The following is a 22,309-nucleotide window of genomic DNA, read 5'->3' on the forward strand; positions in this document are numbered from 1 at the left end:
CGAGGTTTAGTAGTACAACTAGTATTAATTGGTTTCTGAGTTGTGAGGAACTCTCCTGGTTGGTTTCATCCATTGCCAAATTGCACAGATTGAATGGATCTTCTATCTACGTTACCGGAGGAGTGTTTATCGGAGATTCTGCAGCGAACTTCGCCTGCGGATGCCTCAAGATTCGCTACGGTCTCAAAAGGCTCTAAATCCGCCGCTGATTCCGACGCTGTTTGGGTCAGATTTCTGCCGGAGGATTTGCCGGAAATTATATCAAGATCTGTATCTCCGGTGGTCTACGCCAACAACAAAGAGCTCTACTTCAGCCTTTGCAACTCTCCTATTCTTCTCGACGCCGGAAAATTGGTAATATTTCATCCTTCACTCACAAAATACATGCTACTATATATGAGTACTAGAATATTTACATTAAATTGCAGTCTGTCTAAGATAATATACATAGTAATTATGTTGGGTTTTCTGAAATATATAAACTAATTGTTTGATAAATTTATTTTACCGGAATTTTCTGAAATTAGATTAGGAATCTGATAAATTTATTTTACCGAAGTCTTCTAAAATTAGATCAGGATTCAGGAAAGCGGGATCAGATCCCCTACTGTGTAGCAAAACACAGCACAAAGTGCTGTGGTCTAAAACGCACAATTTTGTTAATGAAACGAACCTGCCAATTTAGTTATCAAGCTTGATTTTTTTATATTAATATGTTTTGTTATCAAGCATATAATATTTAATCAATCCTACTATTTTTTTATTCTTTTTATATAAGCATAGTTTTGTATCTGACGTAATATTAATATGTTTAGTTATCAAGCATTTAATCAATCCTATTTTTCTTCTTTTTCTTGGTTATTAAGTTTATTTTTATTCAGTAACACGAAATAAACCAAAATATTATCATAGTAAACTAAATATTCATAGAGTAAATAATTCATTATAAGTTATAGTGTTCTAAATCGCTCTTATAGTCATTTTTATAGTAGTAAACTAAAATTGTGTTCTCTAATTATGTATTTAAGATTAGTTATACTGTGATCATTTCCATATATACTTCCTCCGTTCTCTCAAAATAAAAACATTTGAAACGATGCGAGTTTAATGCAAAATTGATAAAATAAAAGATATAAAATGACAAGCGAATGAGTGGAAAATGAGTTTCATCTCATTAGAAAGAAAGAAATTTCTTGAAAATGGAAGTTTCTATTTTACGGACAAAAAATGAAAGAATTTCTATTATTAGGAAATGAATGAAGTATATATATTGTATTTTTGTTTAATATTTATTTTTTACAAAAAGTATCTAATGTGATAAAGTATTAAATTCAATTCTGACATATACAACATATTAAAATATTACGTCAGATACTATATAAATAGAATAAAAATAGGATTTATTAAATATTTGATAACTAAACATATCAATACTATAAAAAAATCAAGCTTGATAACTAAATTGGCAGGTGCGTCTCATTAACAAAATTGTGCGTTTTAGACCACAGCACTTTGTGCTGTGTTTTGCTACACAGCGGGGGATCTCATCCCCAGGAAAGCATCACCTTGTTTTAATTGATTGATTAGTTATTTGAGCAGAAAATGAATTAGTCAAATAATGCATAATGTACATATTCTTTCTTCGATATCATTTAACGCATGGAAAAAGAAAAATTGGGTTAGGACGTTCGCCAATCTTTAATTGAGAATAAAAAGGTTATATTATAATGACAATATAGAGGAGTGAACGTGGGCCAAAAAATTAATTTGTCGTTGATTTCATCTATAACTTTGTAACAGAGCTTTAGTGTGGAAATAAGGAATGGGAAGAAATGCTATATGGTTGGAGCAAGAGAGCTGGTAATTATCTGGTGTCGCGACACCCCACAATACTGGGAGCTGACATCCCATCCGGATTCAAGGTACCTTCTTCACAATCCCAATCCCACATTTTTCAATAAATAAAAAACATGGTTTCGTTTAACTAATGTGGTTTTTAACCAACTGCAGATTTTCAGAGGTTGCTCTGTTGAAAGTTGTTTGCTGGCTTGAAATCAGAGGCACTATAAGCACACGGATGCTATCCTCCGACACCGTCTACGGATGTTATCTTGTCTTCAAGCTAGACCAGAATCCTCGCGGACTCCAATCAGCAAATGCATTTGTGAGATTCACGAATGATGAAGTTGGTATTGATGATGAGAGGGCAGCTATTTTAGGTCACTTCGGGCGGGAGAATGCTCGCGACCGCCACAGCCGGACTGGAGAGGCACCGGTGAGGATAGGGGACGGATTGACGGAGATTGCTAAGGTGCACCTGCAACGCCCCGATGGATTTGAGCAGATTGGAAGGGTAGCTGTGGGGAGAGGTGATGGGTGGATGGAGGTGGAGTTGGGAAGCTTCTATAACGATCGAGGCGACGACGGCGTTGTGGAAACATGGCTGTTGGCGACGGATGCTCAATCGAAATCGGGTCTCATCGTTGAGGGTATTGAGTTTAGGCCCCAGTCATGATTCCTTTCGAGACATTAGTAATCTTAGACTAATGCTTGGCCTTGTTTAATAATAGTAGGACACTTTGTTTTGAGGGATTTGAGGTAATTTAATTGGACTTGGTGCAGTGGCCAAGGGCTAGGGGCTTAATCCCCTAATAAATACTCCCTCGGCACATCAATAATTTCTACTTTTGTTATCTTAGTCCGTCGTACCCCAACAAATATTAATACAAACCCAGTGAAAATGGTGTTTCATAAGTAGGCTGTTAGACCTGTCCCATGTTTGGTTCAGCCCATTTGTGCTGATTGGGCTTTAGTCTATGGTTTGGTTGAATCAGGGTGTTTAGGAAACAAATATTCATAAGTCTAAATTACCCTCCCAGTGTTGAGGAAGAAAATGGCGGCCATGAAACCAAATTTGATACAAAACAATCCCAATATGCATCAACGAATACACAATCAAACATCTAAACCACTCCCTCCTCTGATAGTGCTAGCACACCTCCGCCGATAATAGTATGTAGAACCTTGAAACCCGCTTGGAGTTTGCCGGGTCGGCCGATTGGAGGGGCTGCTACCAAACGGGAGAATTGCCCAGTTCGAATGGTGTTTCACGGCTATTTAGGGCTACCAGACGGGCCCTAAATGTCTTATTTGTTTATACTAATAAAGTAGGATTTACCTTTTACTAACTTTTTCCAATTCTTAAAACTCATGCTTGGTCAAACTTGGCCTTGTATTGATGGCGATGGACAGAGGATGTTTTTTTAAAAAAAAATTCTTTTGTAGTACAATTTTTCTTGATTTATATCGATTTCATGTAAATTCTTATACAAGAGCCCCTGTCAAAAGAAATTGTTGCTTAACTTGAGGGAAGTGTCACACTGTACATCAAAAGAAATGAATTGTAAAGAAGGATCATTGATTGATAATCCTTAGTATGATATGGCCTAGAATAGATTGATATCTTTCCATATGTGAATAACACCTCCTCCCTATATAAAGGGGGATTGCATTAACAAAGCATACACTCCCTTCGTCCCAATAAATATAAAACATTTGGATTTCGGTAAGCTATTTTATATAGTGTTGTTTTGTGATTTAATGAAGAGAGAATAAGGTAAGAAAGATAAAAAAGTAGAGATGTTGCCATGCCTCTTCAATTGCATTTGCATATTCGTCGTTGTCTTGGCATGGAGATGGTTCCACAAGGATTACTGCCATTTCTAACCTTCAAGATCTGATCATTGAAGCAATGCCAGAATTGGGAAGAAGGATTATGTCTGACAATGGTGGTCCAGAAGGAGAGGATTTTCACAAAGGCTCAAGTATAGAGAATAATTATGTGATGAATGTTTATTAAATTAACTAAATAGAAAAACTAATGTAACATTTTGTAGGAATGTAATTAAATACATACTCTAAATATTGTATAAACTTCAAACCATGATCTGGACTGTTAGAAAATGTCAATAGATGATAACAAAGAAAAATGTCAACACAATGTCAACCGTTGATGCTGTGTTGACATCAAAATAACATCAAAATCTTAAAAATTTTACACTGTATCGATATTGTGTTAAGGAGTTTGGAGTTTGTAGAGTTTGCATTTTATCACTACCTCATTCTCTATAAAGTAATTAAAAATGATTTAACTACTACCATAACATAGAGTAACAGTTCAGCATTCATTTTAAATAAATTAAACGAAAAGTGAAAAACCTTCGTGATCCACATTTAATTAGAAAGACTTATTATGTGGTGTTGACGAAGACTTTGACTACCACCTTCCTCGTTCATGTACCTGAATTTAAACTTACACATATTTCCCCTCTATTTTGAAAGAAAGAGCGACAGATATGTCGAAAAACTACGACAATTGGGAGAAGGTAGCTAGTCGGAGCCGTGCTGAAGATAGAGCAGTTCAGGCAACTTGCTGCGCTCGTATCATAATCATGGCTTGACGATGACGCCCCAAAATATCCAACACTCTCACTTTATTATGATGCAACATATTCGGCAACCGTTTGGGGAATGTTCCTTTCTTCTCCTCAAGAATTTAACACGGACTTAGAAACAGAAAAGATTGGTACCTGCAGGGGTAAGACAATAGCCCTGTCTTTTCTTCACCAACTTGTTTCTTTTGCTACTACTAATTCAAGTGTCTTTTCTAGAAGGTGGTGTTTCTTCCGGTTGAAGCTAGAGAATTTGTGATTCAGATTCAAGATTCTCCAGCGGAGTATCTTCCTTTCTCTAGCAAACACGAATACGATTCCGATTCCAGGTACTTCATCGATCAATATTCATAATTCATGCTAGTTTTACAAAAGAGCCTATCTTTGGCGTTGTATAAATTTTTTATATATTTTGTGGTGGCACATCTTAAACTAGTTTGAGGGGCAGGTTTGAAACTGTGGAGATCAACTCTTTTATATAGTCGAGGCTAGCTCGCTTAAGTAGAGCTCTGCGACTTCCATTAATGTTTCATCCTTTTGTCGAATACTCTCATTCAAAATCATGCCTTGTGCTATCCACATCCCATATACATGATCAACGTCTATTCTTTCGTCCTCTTTGAATATACCGAGATAGAGAAAGCACCGTTTCAAATAATTCGATACCCGGAATTGAATTGGAATTGGAATTCTATGGAATTGAGTTACAAATCTAATTCAATTCCAAATCCTTTGTTTGGAAACCCAAAATAAAGGATTTGGAATTGAATTAGAATTCAATTCAAAATTCATTTTTTTAAATAATTACTACTAATAACTATCACATTTTTACATTTTCTCATGCTCTTAAATTTAATATTTTTCATTAATTACAATTATATCATAAAAACAAATGCTATTAATAAAATAATAAGCAATGATAATTAATTTCTACTCAACCTACACTATAATTTAAATAAAAAATACTCCATCTACTTACACATGAATATAGTCCTAACTTTCTCCATCTTTAGAGTCTCCACTCCAATAAACCAGAGTTCTTTTAGTCCATGCCCATATCACTATCTTTATATATTTATCACTGGGTCAGATCTTCAAAATCTCCTCTTGCTATATAGTATATACTTCTGCAAAACCAAAACCAAAAATCAGCAACTGATTGAAAATTTTCCGAAGACATCCACTAGAAAAACAACATTAAAAATGATGAGTATTAGACATGCACTTTCAGTTTAACACACAAATATTATGGTGTATCAAATTCAACTAGTCCAAATAAGTGACTAATTATCAGAACATATAGATGTCAAATTTGAGTAAAGTTGTGCATACGCAAAGCTACGGTCCAATTTGGTATGAAAGACTTGTAATTAAGCAGTAAACATCTATCTATATGAGGCTAGTGTCCCAAGCAAATAACTCCATTTGTAGGCAGATCTTGGTTTTAAAATTCGAACTAATTTCTTCATTCTCTGTTATTGTGATCCTATCGGTGAAATGTGTATTCGTCACATATCAAAACAAATACTAGTATCGGACAATCATGATCTCATTCCATATTCCATTATTCCATATCATTACCTCATAGATAATTCAGTTTCTAAATTTGTTCTACTCTAAATCATGTAAAAAAAATTCAGTTCTTTGACAAAGGAACCAGAGATTCAGTTCAATATATGTGGGTTAGAAAATCCATACTAGCAACACAATGTGGGAGCCACAACCACCAACACTCTCTTATTATTGCTAAGTTTAAGTGAGTTCAGAATCATAGCAAAGGTGGAAATAGTGTTTGTATGGATTTGTTCACCATTTCACCCCATAACCCTCTATTCCTACTCATTCCTGTCCAACCAAAAAATGGCACATTTTATATTTGTTACCCTTTTGTAGTGTAGCTGAAAAATTGTGCATGCTGGCAGCTCAAACTAATCACCAAGACATTATACAGTACATCTCAGCATAACAGTGAAGTGATGAGACTTTTTAATCCCATAATTATAAAATACATATAAATAGATAACTAAAGAGACCATAGATATAATATTTAAATAGATAACTAAAGAGACCATAGATATAATATTTAAATAGATAACTAAAGAGACAAGAGATACAAAGTAAGATATAGATTACATGAGCCATTTTGTTATTCATTTCAACTTGATCCTACTTGTTAAAGAAAGTAGGCAGTCTTCCAAACTCCATTTACCCCCACCCACGAGTTTATTTAAGTTCATCAAAAAGAGCTTTAACATATCCTACAAAATTATGTCTTAATACATGTCTATGATCTCAAGCTCATACTGACTTAGAACAACAATGCCTTTTACTTTTACTCTCAAAAAATGGAATGGACTATTATAACTCACTTGCAACGGAGTAGCATATTATGTTAAACCACCATTTGGCAATAAGTTGAAATTAAACTTGAAATAACAATATATCAGTGATGAACGGGAAAGAAATAGATTAGTTATACCTTGTTGAGTGGTAAATTCAGAGGTGGGCTGAAAAGAAAAACAATGGTAAACTTTTACTTGGATGATTTTAATATTTTTATAAATATAATTTATTTGTAGGATTGAAAGAGTACAAAACGCCAAAAACTCATTTTGAGGCTGAGGACTTTTGATCAAAGATATAGGGTTAAGAAGATTCAAATTCTTTGGCAATTCACATATATAATCATAAAGAATGTTGAACTCTTTTCATTCAAATAAATTCTCTTCAGCTACAGAATACAACCACAACAAATAAATCAGAAATAAAGCAAGAATTAAAAGATGAGCAAAGGAAAACTGACAACAGTAACACAACAGATCGTATTGATAGTAAAAAAATTGGATCATACCTGATTATCCATCAAATAATCGTAGAGACGAAGCGCACAACAGATTTGCAGAGAGAAGAAGAAGGCTACGCATTTGCGGAGAGAAAGCTAGGGCACGCGAAGAGAGAGAAGGGGAAAATGAAAAACGCAAAATATTTTACCTTTTATATGACCCGTTTAGCTTTCGACCGGGTAAGGATCCGCGCCTTTTTTCAATTCTGACCCGCTTTCATGTGGAATTGATTTCGAATTCTTTTCTTAAAAATGGAATTGAATTTATGGAATTGAAATTGGTGGAATTATAATTCAATTCCAATTCTACGTATTTTTGTATTGCCGAATAGCGAAATTGGAATTGAAGGCTCCAATTCCATTTCTCCGGCCCCAATTCCGTGTTACCGAACGCATCCTTATGGAATTGAAATTGGTGGAATTATAATTCAATTTCAATTCTATATATTTTTATATTGCCAAACAGTGAAATTGGAACAAGGCACTAATTCCAGTTCCGCAGTCCCAATTCCATGTTACCCAACGCATCCTAAGGTAAATTTGCATAGCATAAATTTACCACTCCATCAATCTCACCGTCCCTTATGTTGTGGCCGCTAATAGAACTACATTGAACTTCTCATTTACTGACTCCCAATCCCTTAATGTGTTTTTCTCTCTCATCTTCCCACCAAGTAAGCAAATTGCCAGCGGCAAATTGCCGCATTTCCCTACCATTTCTTTCCCAATTTTTTCGACAGATTTTTCTTCTGTTACAAATTCCGTATATCAGAATAATTATTGGTTATGTACCAAATAATACTAATGGAAAGAAGCTAAAAAATTATTCATTAACCACAAAAAAATTAAATATAATACTTATATCCACTCTTACTCATAATACCCTTTAAAATCTGTAACATGATAAATATAGTAAAAGAATAATAGCAAGAAAATACATTAACTATTCAAATCAGGTTTTTCTACTAACTTTGGATGTACTAGAAAATACTTTAAAACTTTTAATGCGTAGTTAGTCCCACAATCAAGAAGTACGGCGTAACAAAATTAAAGTCTATGTGAAGATGACAGACATAATTAATGTTGAAATACCAACATCAAAATGATGTCGTAGATGATTAATTAGGTGAATTATTTATTACAGTAGTAATTTGAAATTTTATTTTTATGAAACAACGTCATTTGATTCTATATTCTAGTTAGATTCCGACACACATTGGATTCAATTTGAATAGAATCCAAATTTATGAGAAATTATAGACATCTACTCAACATTAATCACATCCTTCTATGCTAACCTACACAACAATATAATATAATTGAACACAAGAATAATTTAGGCAAGTTGCATTGACCACTTCAACGTAAACCTAAGCTGCCTATATTTCAAATAGTAGCTTTTAAAATTAAATAATGTAGTATAAATTTTAATGTGTAATTAGTAAAATAAATAAGATAAAAACAATTAGTAAAAGTATTACTATTATGTAACGAGATTCATATTATTAATAATATTTGTCTAGTAGTGTTAGTCATAGTAATATTTACAAAATGTTATATTATTAGTTTTAATAATATAGTAAATTGTACTGATCCCTCGGTCCCTAATAATTTGATATCATTTGATCTGGCACGGATTTTAAGAAATATAATAGAAAGTGAGTTGAAAAATTTAGTGACATGTGGATCCTATATTTATTTATATAATAGTTTTATACTCCCTCCATTTTTTAAAAATAGCAACTATTTCCATTTTTCGCGGTTGCTTAAAAATAGAAACTTTGATATCTTTATATTTTAGGACATGGACCTCACAATCCACTAACTCTACTTTCACTACTTATTTTCTTCATCTCTCTAACTTTACTAATTTTTCTTTTTCTCTCTCTTACTTTACCAATTATTCTCACTTACTTTACTCTCTCTTACTTTACCATTTTTGGCCGTTCCTTAAAAATAGAAACTTTAGAATCTTTCTATTTTAGGACTGACTCGACTTATTTTAACACAAGTAGTACCCGCAAGTGTACGGGGACAGTGTAGCAATTAGCAAGCAAGAGTATCGCATCCCACAGAGACAAATTTGTATCAACTTAACTACCACGAACAAATGTTGATTACTATCTAGAGAATCAAGAAAAGTTTGATTTTTTTATAACACAAATAAAAGCATATAGTAAGCAAATAAACAAGTAAAAGCAAATAAACATGGAGTGAAAAGATAATATGGAGAAAAATTGTAGAACTCAAGGATCCGATGCACAATTCCAAGCTCTTATCCAATCAAATTGCCTTACCTTTTGGTGTCTCTAGAGTTACTAAGTCGACCACATTTATAGATTAAACCCCCTCCCGAGGTGAGAAACCTGTAGATTAGGTGCTAGGATTGAAGTCCCCTTCTAATCCTAAAACCCCTAACTCCCAAAAGCTCGATTAGGTCAAAGACCCCACACAAAACCTCAACTCTCCCGAGTTTTATTGCATTAAGGTGTGAATTATTCCTATTTCCAGATTAATTATTTCATCTCCCGATTAATCTAATTAATCATACACAATCAAGTGGTGATCAAGCAATTGAAAGGAATAAACCCAAGAATAATCAAATAACTACAAGAGCAAGGTAAGAACAAAATCAATTGGATAAAAACTATGAAATTAATGCATCTTCACCAAGAATTCTACAAAAAGGTGTTTAACTACTCATGTTCATGGAGAAAACTAAGTTTAACACAAAGAATCCGAACAAAAACATGAAAGATAGATACTAAGAACTCCTGTGGAACGAATCTATGGAATGAATTCTTCAATCTTCCGATTTGGAGTCTGCAATCTTCAATTATCTCTCTAGAAGTGTTCTTGGAGGTGTGTGTGAGTGTTGGAGGTGGTAAGTGTAGAATAATTCTCGTGGCATCCAACCCTAGCCTTTTCTTCCCGTTTTTCCACTTCAAAAATCACGTTTTCAGCTTTCAGACACGTCAAACTGACGTACCCGGCCAGGTAGAATATTTACACAGGAAATCCACCCGGCCGGGTGACCATTTTAGACCACTTTCTGGACTCGTCATGCTGTCTTCAGGATACCCGGCCCGGTGGAATATTTGTGCTGGAAATTCACCCGGCCGGGTGTAGCTTTTGAAGGCTCCGCTGCCTCCTTTGCACAAACGGCCGGATTTTCGCCTCTTTTTCATCTATTCATCCTAGAACACTCAACAAACACATGAAACTCCAAAAGATAGGATAATTGGCCGGAAATAGACAATTCAAGCATCAAAACTTAACATTAGGCACCTCAACATTCCAATTAAACCGACTAAAACATGAGTTTATGCTTCTCTCACTCTCAAATGTATAGAGGCTCAATACTAATCACTCAAATCAAAATACAAGTAGTATTTACCATAGGCTTGCTTAAAATCAAACATCTCCTCTACTCGAATGTGAAAATGAATCTAAAATCAGAAAGAGCTTTATTAAGGTTGTAATGTGGCTCTTTGGACAGTAGGGAATATTTAGGCTAAAGTGGCTGAAAAGAATACGAAGCACAAGTACCACATATTGAATCTCCCAACAAAAGACCATTTCCCAATACAATTATCAGATAAGTAAGACTTTGTCAAACTTCTTCCTCCCATCCGATCCCCACTTATTTAGAAACCCAACCAAAAACTCCTCTAGACTTCGTCTAGCTTATACCTCCACAATTTATTAGGTTTTTTTTTTTTACTCTAGACTTCGTCTAGCTTATACCTCCTTTATTTTTGTACAATGCCCCATAAGTGCTTTTAAGTTTTGTAGGCTTGTCACTTTTGAGAGTGATTTAACAATTAATCAACAATCGACACTCTTTTTTGTAGGCTAGGAGGGTTGACTAAGGATTACGACAATTTACACACTTATGAAGGGAAAAACAAAGAATGCCTAACGTCATCTCCTAAATTCACATTCACTATGTAGACTTGAAAATGATTAGGAGCAAGTTCTAGAAACAACAAGTACTTGATAGAATCACACCGAAACGAATGTTAGGCTCAAATCTCACTGGGAATTGGCATTGAACAAGCAAACAAGCAATTCACTCAAAAGCAAATCATAACCAATTAAGCATATTCCCACCATTTTCACAAAGCATTATTTTAGACAGCAAAAGAAATCATCATAAGCGCCCAAAGATAAACACCTCATAGTATGGATAAGTATATGATCATTACATCCCCATATTCAAGTCCCAAAGGAGGGACATACACAAATCAAATAGACACAAAATAAAGAAAAACAAAATAGTTCACAAAACATCGACCAATCAAGAAGTTCATCATCACCAAAGATAGTGGGGGGGGGGGGGGAGAGCATCACCAATCCACGTCAGACCTCCCAAACTTATTCAATGCGAAGGATGGAATAAGTTTGAAGAGGAGTGGATGGTGTGGTTACCTCTACTCAGATGGAGGTTGAAACCTCGCATAATAAGCTTGGTAGAAGGCTTGTGCCTCAGTCCATCGGGCATCCCCCTGAGCTTGAAGGTGCTCAATCCGCGTCTCACAAGCCTCAAGACGGGATTCTTGACGAGCCATCATCAGCTGGTTCTCCTGGCGCCATTGTCGCATAAAGTCCCATTGGTTGTCTTGGCCCATCTGCAGTTGCTGGATCCCTGCGATAATGTCTGCCATTCGCCTGTCCAGAAGGGCGGCCTACTGGGCGGCTTCTCTTCGGTGGGCTGCTCCCTTCTGGCTCATCTGAGTATCAATGTTCTTCATGTGAATGCCCAGGCTCTGCACATCTGTCTCTACCTGCTTCAGTCTCTTATCAGAATTGGCCATAATTTCTCCTGTCTGCTTCATAAACGTCATAAAGACATCTCCAAGCTCATTCTTCTTCGGCTCAATGACTTGTCCGTTCGACACTTGAAACCCCGGAGGTGGCTGCAGGGCATTGTGAGGATTCCCATAAGACAAGTTGGGATGTGCCTTGTTCCGAAAGTTGTTGAAGTTACCACCCCCTTGATTGTGGCGGTAGTTGTTGTTGAAATTCCGATTGTTGCCACCTTGGTGCACGTAATTCACCTCTTCACTTTCGAGCCCGGTCAGATCTGTTTCCATACAGCCGAACTTGCTAGTCAAGAAGTCCAGCTGCTTGGACATCATGTCCATCTTGTCAACATCCGATGCGGACGCCACCCTATAGGTTTTGCTTCTCTCATTCTTCCACCCATCATCGTTGGAGGCCACCCTCTCAATCACCTCAAATGCCTCGTTTTCTCCCAACTTAAGGAGTGACCCCCTTGCGCTCATATTCAACTCGCGTATTGCCTCCGAGTGGCTCCCCTATGGAAAATTACGATCTGTTGCCCCGGGCTTAACCCGTGGTTGGGGCATCTCTTCATCAGGTGTTTGAATCTCTTCCATGCCTCGTGAATATTCTCTTGAGGATGCATTGCATAAGAGATGACTTCAGCTTGGCGCTTTAGTGCCTCGCTCGGTGGGTAGTATTTATCCAAGAAGAGCTCAACCATTGCATCCCAAGTCTCGACCGAGTTGGGATCCATGCTATCGTACCAATCTCTAGCGTCATCCTTCAAAGAAAAAGGGAACAATCTGAGCCGAATATGATCATCGGAGACCCCGTTAGCCTTCACCGTGTTGTTGATTTATATGAACTTGGTCAAGTGCTTGTTGGCATCTTCTGAACCTGTTCCACCAAATGCATGTGCTTCTGCCCTGTTTATCAATCCCGGCTTTAACTCAAAGCTGTTGGCCGCAATCCTAGCATTATTGATTGGTGGATTAGCAACCCGTCTATATGCATACAGATTCTGCACGGGCTGAATTGGTGGTCTCGTGTTCTGCTCATCCAACTGCCTTTGCATGTTGGCCATCTGCTCACGGAGTTGGTGAATCACGGGATTCTCATTGTTGTTATTCTCCTCGTTGTCTTCAAAATTTGTTGTTCTCCTCGTCCGCCATTAGGATTGGAGACCGCGGCTCGTACAGTATGGGTGATGGAAGTGGAGATGGACTAGGTACTGGAGTTCTCTGGATAGGAGAAGGTAGACGCCTATGACCGGGTGAAGATACCCGAATCCTTTGTTTTAACCTCCTCTGTGCGTTCCTCTTCCTGTTGGATGCTTCGATCTCAAGATCGATTAGCTCTAAAGGTGGACCTTTAGAACGCGTTTGCATACAACCTGCCTAAGGAAACACAAAGATTAGAGAACTCAAAATTAAAAATAAAAATAAAGCAAATAAAATCTAGATTAGTAATCTTTATTATTATCACGATATTAAGCTATATTGACCCAAAATTGTCCCCGACAACGGCGCCAAAAACTTGACTCGACTTAATTTAACACAAGTAGTACCTGCAAGTGTACGAGGACAGTGTAGCAATTAGCAAGCAAGAGTATCATATCCCACAGAGACAAATTTGTATTAACTTAACTACCACGAACAAATGTTGACTACTATCTAGAGAATCAAAAAAAGTTTGGTATTTTTCTAACACTAATAAAAACATATAGTAAGCAAATAAAAAAGTAAAAGCAAATAAACACGGAATGAAAAGATAATATGGAGAAAAATTGTAGATCTCAAGGATTCGATGCACAATTCCAAGCTTTTATCCAATCAAATTACCTTACCTTTTGGTGTCTCTAGAGTTACTAAGTCAACTACATTTATAAATTAAACCCCCTCCCGAGGTGAGAAACCAGTAGATTAGGTGCTAGGATTGAAGTCCCCTTCTAATCCTAAAACTCCTTACTCCCAAAAGCTCGATTAGGTCAAAGACCCCACTCAAAACCTCAACTCTCCCGAGTTTTATTGCATTAAGGTGTGAATTATTCCTATTTCCAGATTAATTATTTCATCTCCCCATTAATCTAATTAATCCTACACAATCAAGTGGTGATCAAGCAATTGAAAGGAATAAATCCAAGAATAATCAAATAACTACAAGAGCAAGGTAAGAACAAAATCAATTGGATAAAAACTATGAAATTAATGCATCTTCACCAAGAATTCTACAAAAAGGTGTTTAGCTACTCATATTCATGGAGAAAACTAAGTTTAACATAAAGAATCCGAACAAAAACATGAAAGATAGATACTAAGAACTCATGTGGAACGAATCTATGGAATGAAGTCTTCAATCTTCCGATTTGGAGTCTTCAATTTTCAATTCTCTCTCTAGAAGTGTTCTTGGAGGTGTGTGTGAGTGTTGGAGGCGGTAAGTGTAGAATAATTCTCGTGGCATCCAACCCTAGCCTTTTCTTCCCGTTTTTCCACTTTAAAAATCGCGTTTTCAGCTTTCAGACGCGTCAAACTGACGTACCCGGCCGGGTAGAATATTTACACAGGAAATCCACCCGGTCGGGTGACCATTTCAGACCCCTTTCTTCACTCGTCACACTGAGGATACCCGGCCGGGTGTCGTTTTTGGTCATCAGTGATGATTCCGTCCTACCCGGCTGGGTAGAATTTATCAAGGTGAAATTCACCCGGCCGGGTGAAGCTTTTGAAGGCTCCGCTGCCTCCTTTGCACAAACGGCCGGATTTTCGCATCTTTTTCATCTATTTATCCTAGAACACTTAACAAACACATGAAACTCCAAAAGATAGGATAATTGGCCGGAAATAGACAATTCAAGCATCAAAACTCAACATTAGGCACCTCAACATACCAATTAAACCGACTAAAACATGAGTTTATCAAGGACATGGACTTCACAATCCACTAACTCTACTTTCACTACTTTTTTTCTTTATCTCTCTTACTTTACTAATTTTTCTTTTTCTCTGTCTTACTTTACTAATTTTTCTTTTTCTCTCTTACTTTACTAATTTTTCTTTTTCTCTCTCTTACTTTACCAATTATTCTCACTTACTTTACCAATTGTGCATTAAAACTTTTGCTGTCTCAAATGTTTCTATTTTTTGAATACGGAATGTGAGTAAAAATGAGTTAGTGGAATGTGGGACTTGTTGGAAGTAATAGCAAAGATGATCCAGTCACAGTGTGCAATGTCAAGTTATCAAGTCTTGATGATCAAAGTGTGGATGCAGTGCTTAGTGCACGAGAGAAACCAATCACCAGCCTCACACGAGTTGAAGCAGTACATGAACCAAAGGCGACAACTAAGGTGGATGACCACATTCATACTTGGAGAGACGTGTTGAACAAAGGATAGAAGAAGAAGAATAGTTTGCAGAGTTAGTTTTGATTAAGTTTGCAAGATTCTAGATTGTTCGAATGTAGAGTATATGTAAGGAATCTTGTATTCACCACAAATTAAGGAATGGTAGTGACTTCTACTTCTACATATTTTTAGTATATCTGCATTTGTCTTTCTTCTTCATGAATTCCACAGCATGCTTTCATGGTATCAGAGCAGGATCCTTTTGATCCTGTCTCTCCTACCTCTTTAGTCTAGCTTCTTGTTTCTTTCCAAAAATGGCAGAAGCCAACGAAACCATTCCAATGGAAACACTGCCACCAATATTCTCTCAGTTACCTCCAATCTCAGTCAAGTTGACTGATGGAAATTTCCTTATGTGGAAACAACAAGTTGATGTTGCAGTTTATGGCTATTGCCTTGAAGCATTCATCACAGGGGAAACAGATCCTCCTCCACAACTGATTCCAGATCAAGATGAAGAGTCAATGGTGTCAAATCCGACCTTCACAACTTGGCAGAGACAAGATAGGAGGGTGGCTGGATGGCTCATGTCCTCATTGTCAGAAAATGCTCTAACTTTGGTGGTAGGGCTCAGATCTGCAAGAGACATATGGTGTGCGTTGGAGACAAATTTTGCAAGCCGCTCCACAACAAAAGTAATGCAATACCGGCAGCAAATGCAAAACTTAAAGAAAGATGCAATGTCCATGACTGAGTATTTGGGTAAGATGAGAACTTATTTTGACTTACTTGGATCTGTTGGTTGTAGAATCTCGGAAGCTGAGCAGGTTCTTCATATCATGGGAGGACTTGGCCAAGAATATGATCCTGCAGTCTGTGCAGTGACATCTACTGCACATCTAGATCAGATCCATGGAGCATTGGAGATTTTAGTGCCTTTCTGCTGAGTTTTGAATCAAGGATGGAATCAACAAGAACTAACTCCATGAGCTCAGATGGATCTCATCACTTAATATGGTCCGGCAGCAGTCAGGACAGAAGAGAGACCAACCAAATCACAACAACAACAAATTTGAATCAGGAAGTGCAAGAGGATTAGGAGGCAGAAATCAGAGAGGAGGACGAGGTGGAAGAGGCTATGGTAGAGGAGGTAAAAAAATTGTTTGTCAACCGTGTGAGAAGCCTGGGCATTCTGCAGCCAAATGTTGGCATAGGTTTGAACAAAACTACACTCCACCTCAAGTCCAATATAGAGGAAATGCGCCACAACATCAGAATCAAGGATTTTTCAATCCCTCAGCTCATCTGGTGCAATCAGTACCAAGGTCTCCATCAGGTGCCTTCTCTGTTGGAACTCCATCAAAGTTCAGTTATGATTCAAATGCTACTTCAAGCTGGTATCCGGACTCAGGAGCTACACACCATGTGTCTAATGATCTTAGCAATCTCAACATAAGCACTGCCTACACAGGAGGTAAGAATCTCTTGCTTGGTAATGGGGATGCTGTTAATATTGCCAATGTTGGGGAAAGTGTTTTTAAATCTCACTCAGCTATAGAAAACTTCACCTTAAAAATCTTTTGCATGTTCCTAACATCACTAAAAATCTCCTGGGTGTATCTAAGTTTGCTCAAGATAATTCTATTTTCTTTGAGTTTCACCCGAATTTCTATTTTGTTAAGGACCTGAGCACCAAGGAAATTGTGCTCAAAGGAACTCTTGAAAAAGGCTTATATCATTTCCTAGTTGATCACACTCAAATCAAGCGAGTCACTGTCCCCATCTCTTCTTCAAGCCCAGAGAGTCCAGCAGTTCATTCCCTAAGCCTGGCCAACCCACAATCCAGTAGTAGTTCCAGCCAATCTTCTAGTCTAGATTTGTACTTGTGGCATAGTAGACTAGGACATCCTATTCTAGATGTGGTTAAACTTGCTCTTAACAGTTGTAATATTCCTTATCATGCAATGAAAGTCTCTTCTCTTTGTTATCCCTGCTGTGTATCAAAAGCTCATAAACTGCCATATCCACTGTCATTCTCTCAACACAATGCACCTCTTGAACTTGTTCATAGTGATCTTTGGGGGCCATCACCAATTAAATCTAGAAATGAATATTCATATTATGTCTCGTTCATTGATCATTTTTCTAGATATACTTGGATTTTTCTCCTCAAACACAAAAATGATCTTGTCACTGTCTTCAAGCAGTTTAAAGCTGTAAGTGAAAAGCTCTTAGGATCAAAAATAAAAATCTTACAATCTGACTGGGGAGGTGAGTTTCAAAGTCTAGTTCCTTTTCTAAAAGAGAGTGGCATTGTTCATCGTGTTTCCTGTCCTTATACACCACAGCAAAACGGCCTAGCAGAGAGAAAACATAGGCATATTGTTGAAACTGGTTTGGCCTTGTTAGCTCAATCCTTTCTTCCTCAAAAATTATGGGATGATGCCTTTATGACAGCCATTTACTTGATTAATCACATGCCATCTAAAGTCATCAACAACTCTTCACCACATGAAAAACTCTTCCTTAAGAAACCTGCTTATTCATCTCTGAAAGTCTTTAGATGTTTATGCTTTCCTTATACCAGACCTTACAATGAACATAAACTTCAATTTAGGTCTGTCAAGGGAGTTATTCTTGAATATAGCCTCTCTCACAAAGGGTATAAATTACTTCTCCCTGATGGAAAAGTGATTATCACTAGAGATGCCATTTTTTATGAATCCACTTTTCCTTATCAAATTTCTTCCTCTGCATCTGTTGTTCCTAATTCAATGAGCTTGTTATACCATCACTCCTCCTTTCTTCCCATTCCCACACCTGTTGTTCCAGAACATCGCACACCATCTATTCCTAATCCATCTACTCTGATCCATCTAACTCTTCTGCTCCCATATCAGACTCAAATTCTGATCACACATCAGTGGATCACCTTGATCAAAATATTCAACCTCATGATTCCCCACCAACAGCTCAGTCCCATTCAGCTCCTGATCCTGATCCTGTTCCACCCACCACTCAAGCAACCTATTCCATGACAACCAGATCAAAATCTGGGATTTTCAAACCAAAAATCTTTAGCCTTTCTGTGTCACCTTCCACTTTGCCTAGGTCTGCTCTAGAAGCTTTTCTTGTTCCCATCTGGAAAGCTGCTATGCTGAGTGAATGTATTGCACTTATCAAAAATAAAACTTGGATATTAACAACTCTTCCCCCAGGCAAGAATCTTATAGGCTGCACTTGGATTTTTAAAATTAAATTCTATCTATCGGGTGCTATTGCTAGACATAAAGCAAGGTTGGTAGCTCAAGGCTTTTCTCAACAGCCTGGTTTTGAGTTTAATGAGACTTTTAGTCCTGTTGTGAAGCCCACAACCATCAGAATTATACTCAGTCTGGTTGTCTCTCTTGGATGGCTAGTGACTCATCTTGATGTGAACAATGCCTTCTTGAATGGTGATCTCAAGGAAGATATTTACATAAAACAGCCTCTAGGTTTTGAGCAAGGTGGACCTCACATTGTGTGCAAACTTAACAAGACTATCTATGGACTAAAACAAGCTTCTAGAGCATGGTTCTTCACTGTACACTCTGTTATACTCAGTCTCGGTTTCTCTCAATCTAAAGCTGATGCTTCCATGTTCATTAGGCAGAGGGGCGATGAGATCACCTATCTACTTATCTATGTAGATGACATGCTCGTTACAGGAAATTCTCAAGCTTCAATACAGAAAGTGATCTCTCAACTAAACTCTTCTTTCTCTTTAAAAGATCTTGGGAATGTGAGCTTGTTTCTAGGTGTTGAAGTAGTCAAGACTACTGCTGGTGGCCTGCATCTTTGTCAGTCTAACTACATCAAAGATCTTCTAAAGAAAACTAACATGACAGGTGCTAAAGGGTGTCCAACTCCAATGATCTCAAGTTCAGAACTGAGTAAACATTGTGGAGATGCAGTGAGTGATCCAAAGCTTTATAGAAGCATCGTGGGTGCCTTGCAATATGCCGCAATCACTAGACATGGCATCAATTTTGTTGTAAATAAGGTGAGTCAATACATGGCAGACCCACTGGACACACACTGGAAGGCTGTAAAGAGAATTTTAAGATACCTATAAGGAACATTGGATTATGGCATTCAAATTAGGAAGTCTAATGGAGAAATTTCAGCCTTTTCGGATTCAGATTGGGCAGCTGACATAGATGATAGAAGGTCTACCACAGGAGTGTGTGCTTATCATGGAAGAAATCTTGTGTCATGGTGTGTTAAAAAGCAAACGGTGGTGGCTAGATCTAGCACAGAGGCTGAGTATAGAAGTTTAGCTCAAGCTGCTGCAGAAGTTTACTTGGCTTTCATCAATGCTCAGTGAGTTGAAGATAAAAAGGAAAGGAAGTCCAGTGATTTGGGTGGATAACATGAGTGCCATTGCTTTGGCATCAAACCCTGTACTTCATGCAAGAACTCATTGAGCTGGATATTCATTTTGTTCGCGATAAAGTTCTGGGAAAAGAACTTGAGTTAAGACATGTGCCGATGGTGGATCAAATATCAGATATATTTACAAAGCCATTGAGCCATCAACCCTTCGTGAAGCTAAGGGAAAGACTAGGTGTTGTGTCCTTAGCCTCGCTCAGTTTGAGGGGGCGTGTTGGAAGTAATAGCAAAGATGATCTAGTCACAGTCACAGTGTGCAATGTCAAGTTATCAAGTCTTGATGATCAAAGTGTGGATGCAGTGCTTAGTGCACGAGAGAAACCAATCACCAGCCTCACACGAGTTGAAGCAGTACATGAACCAAAGGCGACAGCTAAGGTGGAGGACCACATTCGTACTTGGAGAGACGTGTTGATCAAAGGATTGAAGAAGATTAGTTTTGATTAAGTTTATAAACATGCTTTAATCTTGTACCGGTTGTGTTTAGAGCAAGATTCTAGATTGTTCGAATGTAGAGTATATGTAAGGAATCTTGTATTCACCACAAATTAAGGAATGATAGTGACTTCTACTTCTATATATTTTTAGTATATCAGCATTTGTCTTTCTTCTTCATGAATTCCACCACATGCTTTCAGGGTCCATTATTAAAATTGGTAAAAGGGAAAGGTGATAAATTTTTAGGGATTAGTGAAAAAGGAAATAAGTGAAAATTTTTATGGATGGAGGGAGTAAATAAAATGATGATATGATATATTGTTAAAAATTTTCTAAATTTGTTGTAGTAGCCGACTGAGGGAGTAGTATTGACTTTCATACACTATTTACCAAGTCTCCGGCTTTAGAAATTTAGTCAGGAAATTTGATATATTAAAAAAAATTAAACCAGGTATTAATTGGTGTTTCTGAGTTGTGAGGAATTCATTGGATTCAACGATTGTGAAATTGCAGAGATTGAATGGACCTTTTATCTACGTTGCCGGGTGAGTGTTTATCGGAGATTCTGCAGCGAACTTCGCCTGCGGATGCCATGAGATTCGCTACCATCTCAAAAGCCTCTAAATCCGCCGCTGATTCCGATGCTGTTTGGGACAGACTTCTGCCGCAGGATTGGCCGGAAATTATATCAAGATCTGTATCTCCGGTGGTCTACGCCAACAACAAAGAGCTATACTTCATCCTTTGCAACTCTCCAATTCTTCTCGATGCCGGAAAATTGGTATTATTTCATCCTTCACTCACAAAATACATGCTATGTGAGTACTATATTTACATTAAATTGCAGTCGGTTTAAGTCTAAGATAATCTATGTACATTTGGGTTTTCTGAAATATATACATAATTATTTGATAAATGTATTTTACCGAAGTCGTCTAAAATTAGATCAGGAAAGCATCACCTTGTTTTAATTCATATTGTACAAATTCTTTCTTCGATATCCTCATTTAACGCATGAAAAATGAAAAATTGGGTTAGGACGTATGCCAATCTTTAATTGAGAATAAAAAGGTTAATCGGGGCAATATTAATTATAGATGAGGATCTCGTTGAATCTGAATTATTTCCCACACTATAATAACAATATAGAGGAGTGAACGTGGGCCAAAAAATTAATTTGTGGTTGATTTCATCTATAACTTTGAAACAGAGCTTTAGTCTGGAAAAAAGGAATGGGAAGAAGTGCTACATGGTGGGAGCAAGAGAGCTGGGAATTATCTGGTGTGGCAACACCCCAATGTACTGGGACCTCACATCCCATCCAGATTCAAGGTCCCTTATTCAAAATCTTTTCAATAAAAAAAATAAAAACTGGGTTTCTTTTAACAAACAACAAATGTGGTTTTTAACATATTGCAGATTCTCAGAGGTTGCTCTGTTAAAAATTGTTCACTGGCTTGAAATCCGGGGCACGATAAACACTCGGACGCTATCCTCCAACACCATCTACGGATGTTATCTTGTCTTCAAGCTAAACCGGAATCCTTATGGACTCCAATCAGCAAATGCATTTGTGAGATTCACAAATGATGGAGTTGGTGGTGATAGTGATGAGAGGGCAGTTATTCTCGATCACTTTGGGCGGGAGAATGCTCGCGAACGCCACAGCCGGACTGGAGAGGGACTGGTAAGGATAGGCGATGGCTTGACAGAGATTGCAAAGGTGCACCTCCAACGCCCTGATAGATCTGAGCAGATTGGAAGGGTAGCTGTGGGGAGAGGTGATGGGTGGATGGAGGTGGAGTTGGGAAGCTTCTATAACGATCGAGGCAATGACGGTGTGGTGGAGACATGGCTGTTGGGGAAGGAAGGCTATAAAGGGAAGTCTGGTCTCATCGTTCAGGGCATTGAGTTTAGGCCCAAGTCATGATTCCTTTCATCATTTTCCAATTCTCAGACTTATGTTTCATTGCCTTGTGTAATACTAATAGTAATAAAGTTTGTTTGTATATTTAA

General features: G+C 37.5%; 1 protein-coding gene across 3 annotated transcripts; it reads left to right on the top strand.

Annotated features, from left to right (window-relative positions):
* The first annotated feature begins 21 nt into the window (after positions 1 to 21).
* On the top strand, positions 22 to 22,309 carry LOC125192826 (F-box protein PP2-B11-like). Of its 3 annotated transcripts, none has more exons than XM_089057096.1 (3): positions 22 to 354; positions 1,801 to 1,922; positions 2,011 to 2,681. In XM_089057096.1, exons 1-3 carry the CDS (start codon positions 94 to 96, stop codon positions 2,513 to 2,515), a joined length of 888 nt encoding a protein of 295 aa, XP_088913222.1. In that variant the 5' UTR covers positions 22 to 93; the 3' UTR covers positions 2,516 to 2,681. The 3 variants fall into 3 exon arrangements, with proteins under 3 accessions (XP_088913222.1, XP_088913221.1, XP_088913220.1); XM_089057095.1 differs by lacking the exons at positions 1,801 to 1,922; positions 2,011 to 2,681 and adding exons at positions 21,504 to 21,625; positions 21,713 to 22,309 and having other exon boundaries at positions 27 to 354; XM_089057094.1 differs by lacking the exons at positions 22 to 354; positions 1,801 to 1,922; positions 2,011 to 2,681 and adding exons at positions 20,670 to 21,074; positions 21,504 to 21,625; positions 21,713 to 22,309.

This window comes from Salvia hispanica, chromosome 4 (assembly GCF_029641045.1).
Source record: "Salvia hispanica isolate PSC_SH4W2 chromosome 4, Shi_PSC_v1, whole genome shotgun sequence".
In the NCBI taxonomy this organism is placed as follows: domain Eukaryota; kingdom Viridiplantae; phylum Streptophyta; class Magnoliopsida; order Lamiales; family Lamiaceae; genus Salvia; species Salvia hispanica.

Coding starts and splice junctions, on each gene's coding strand:
- LOC125192826 (XM_089057095.1), top strand. CDS start 94: ATGGATCTTCTATCTACGTTACCGGAGGAGTGTTTATCGGAGATTCTG. Junction 355..21,503: donor TTCTCGACGCCGGAAAATTG/GTAATATTTCAT, acceptor ACTTTGAAACAG/AGCTTTAGTCTGGAAAAAAG. Junction 21,626..21,712: donor ACATCCCATCCAGATTCAAG/GTCCCTTATTCA, acceptor AACATATTGCAG/ATTCTCAGAGGTTGCTCTGT.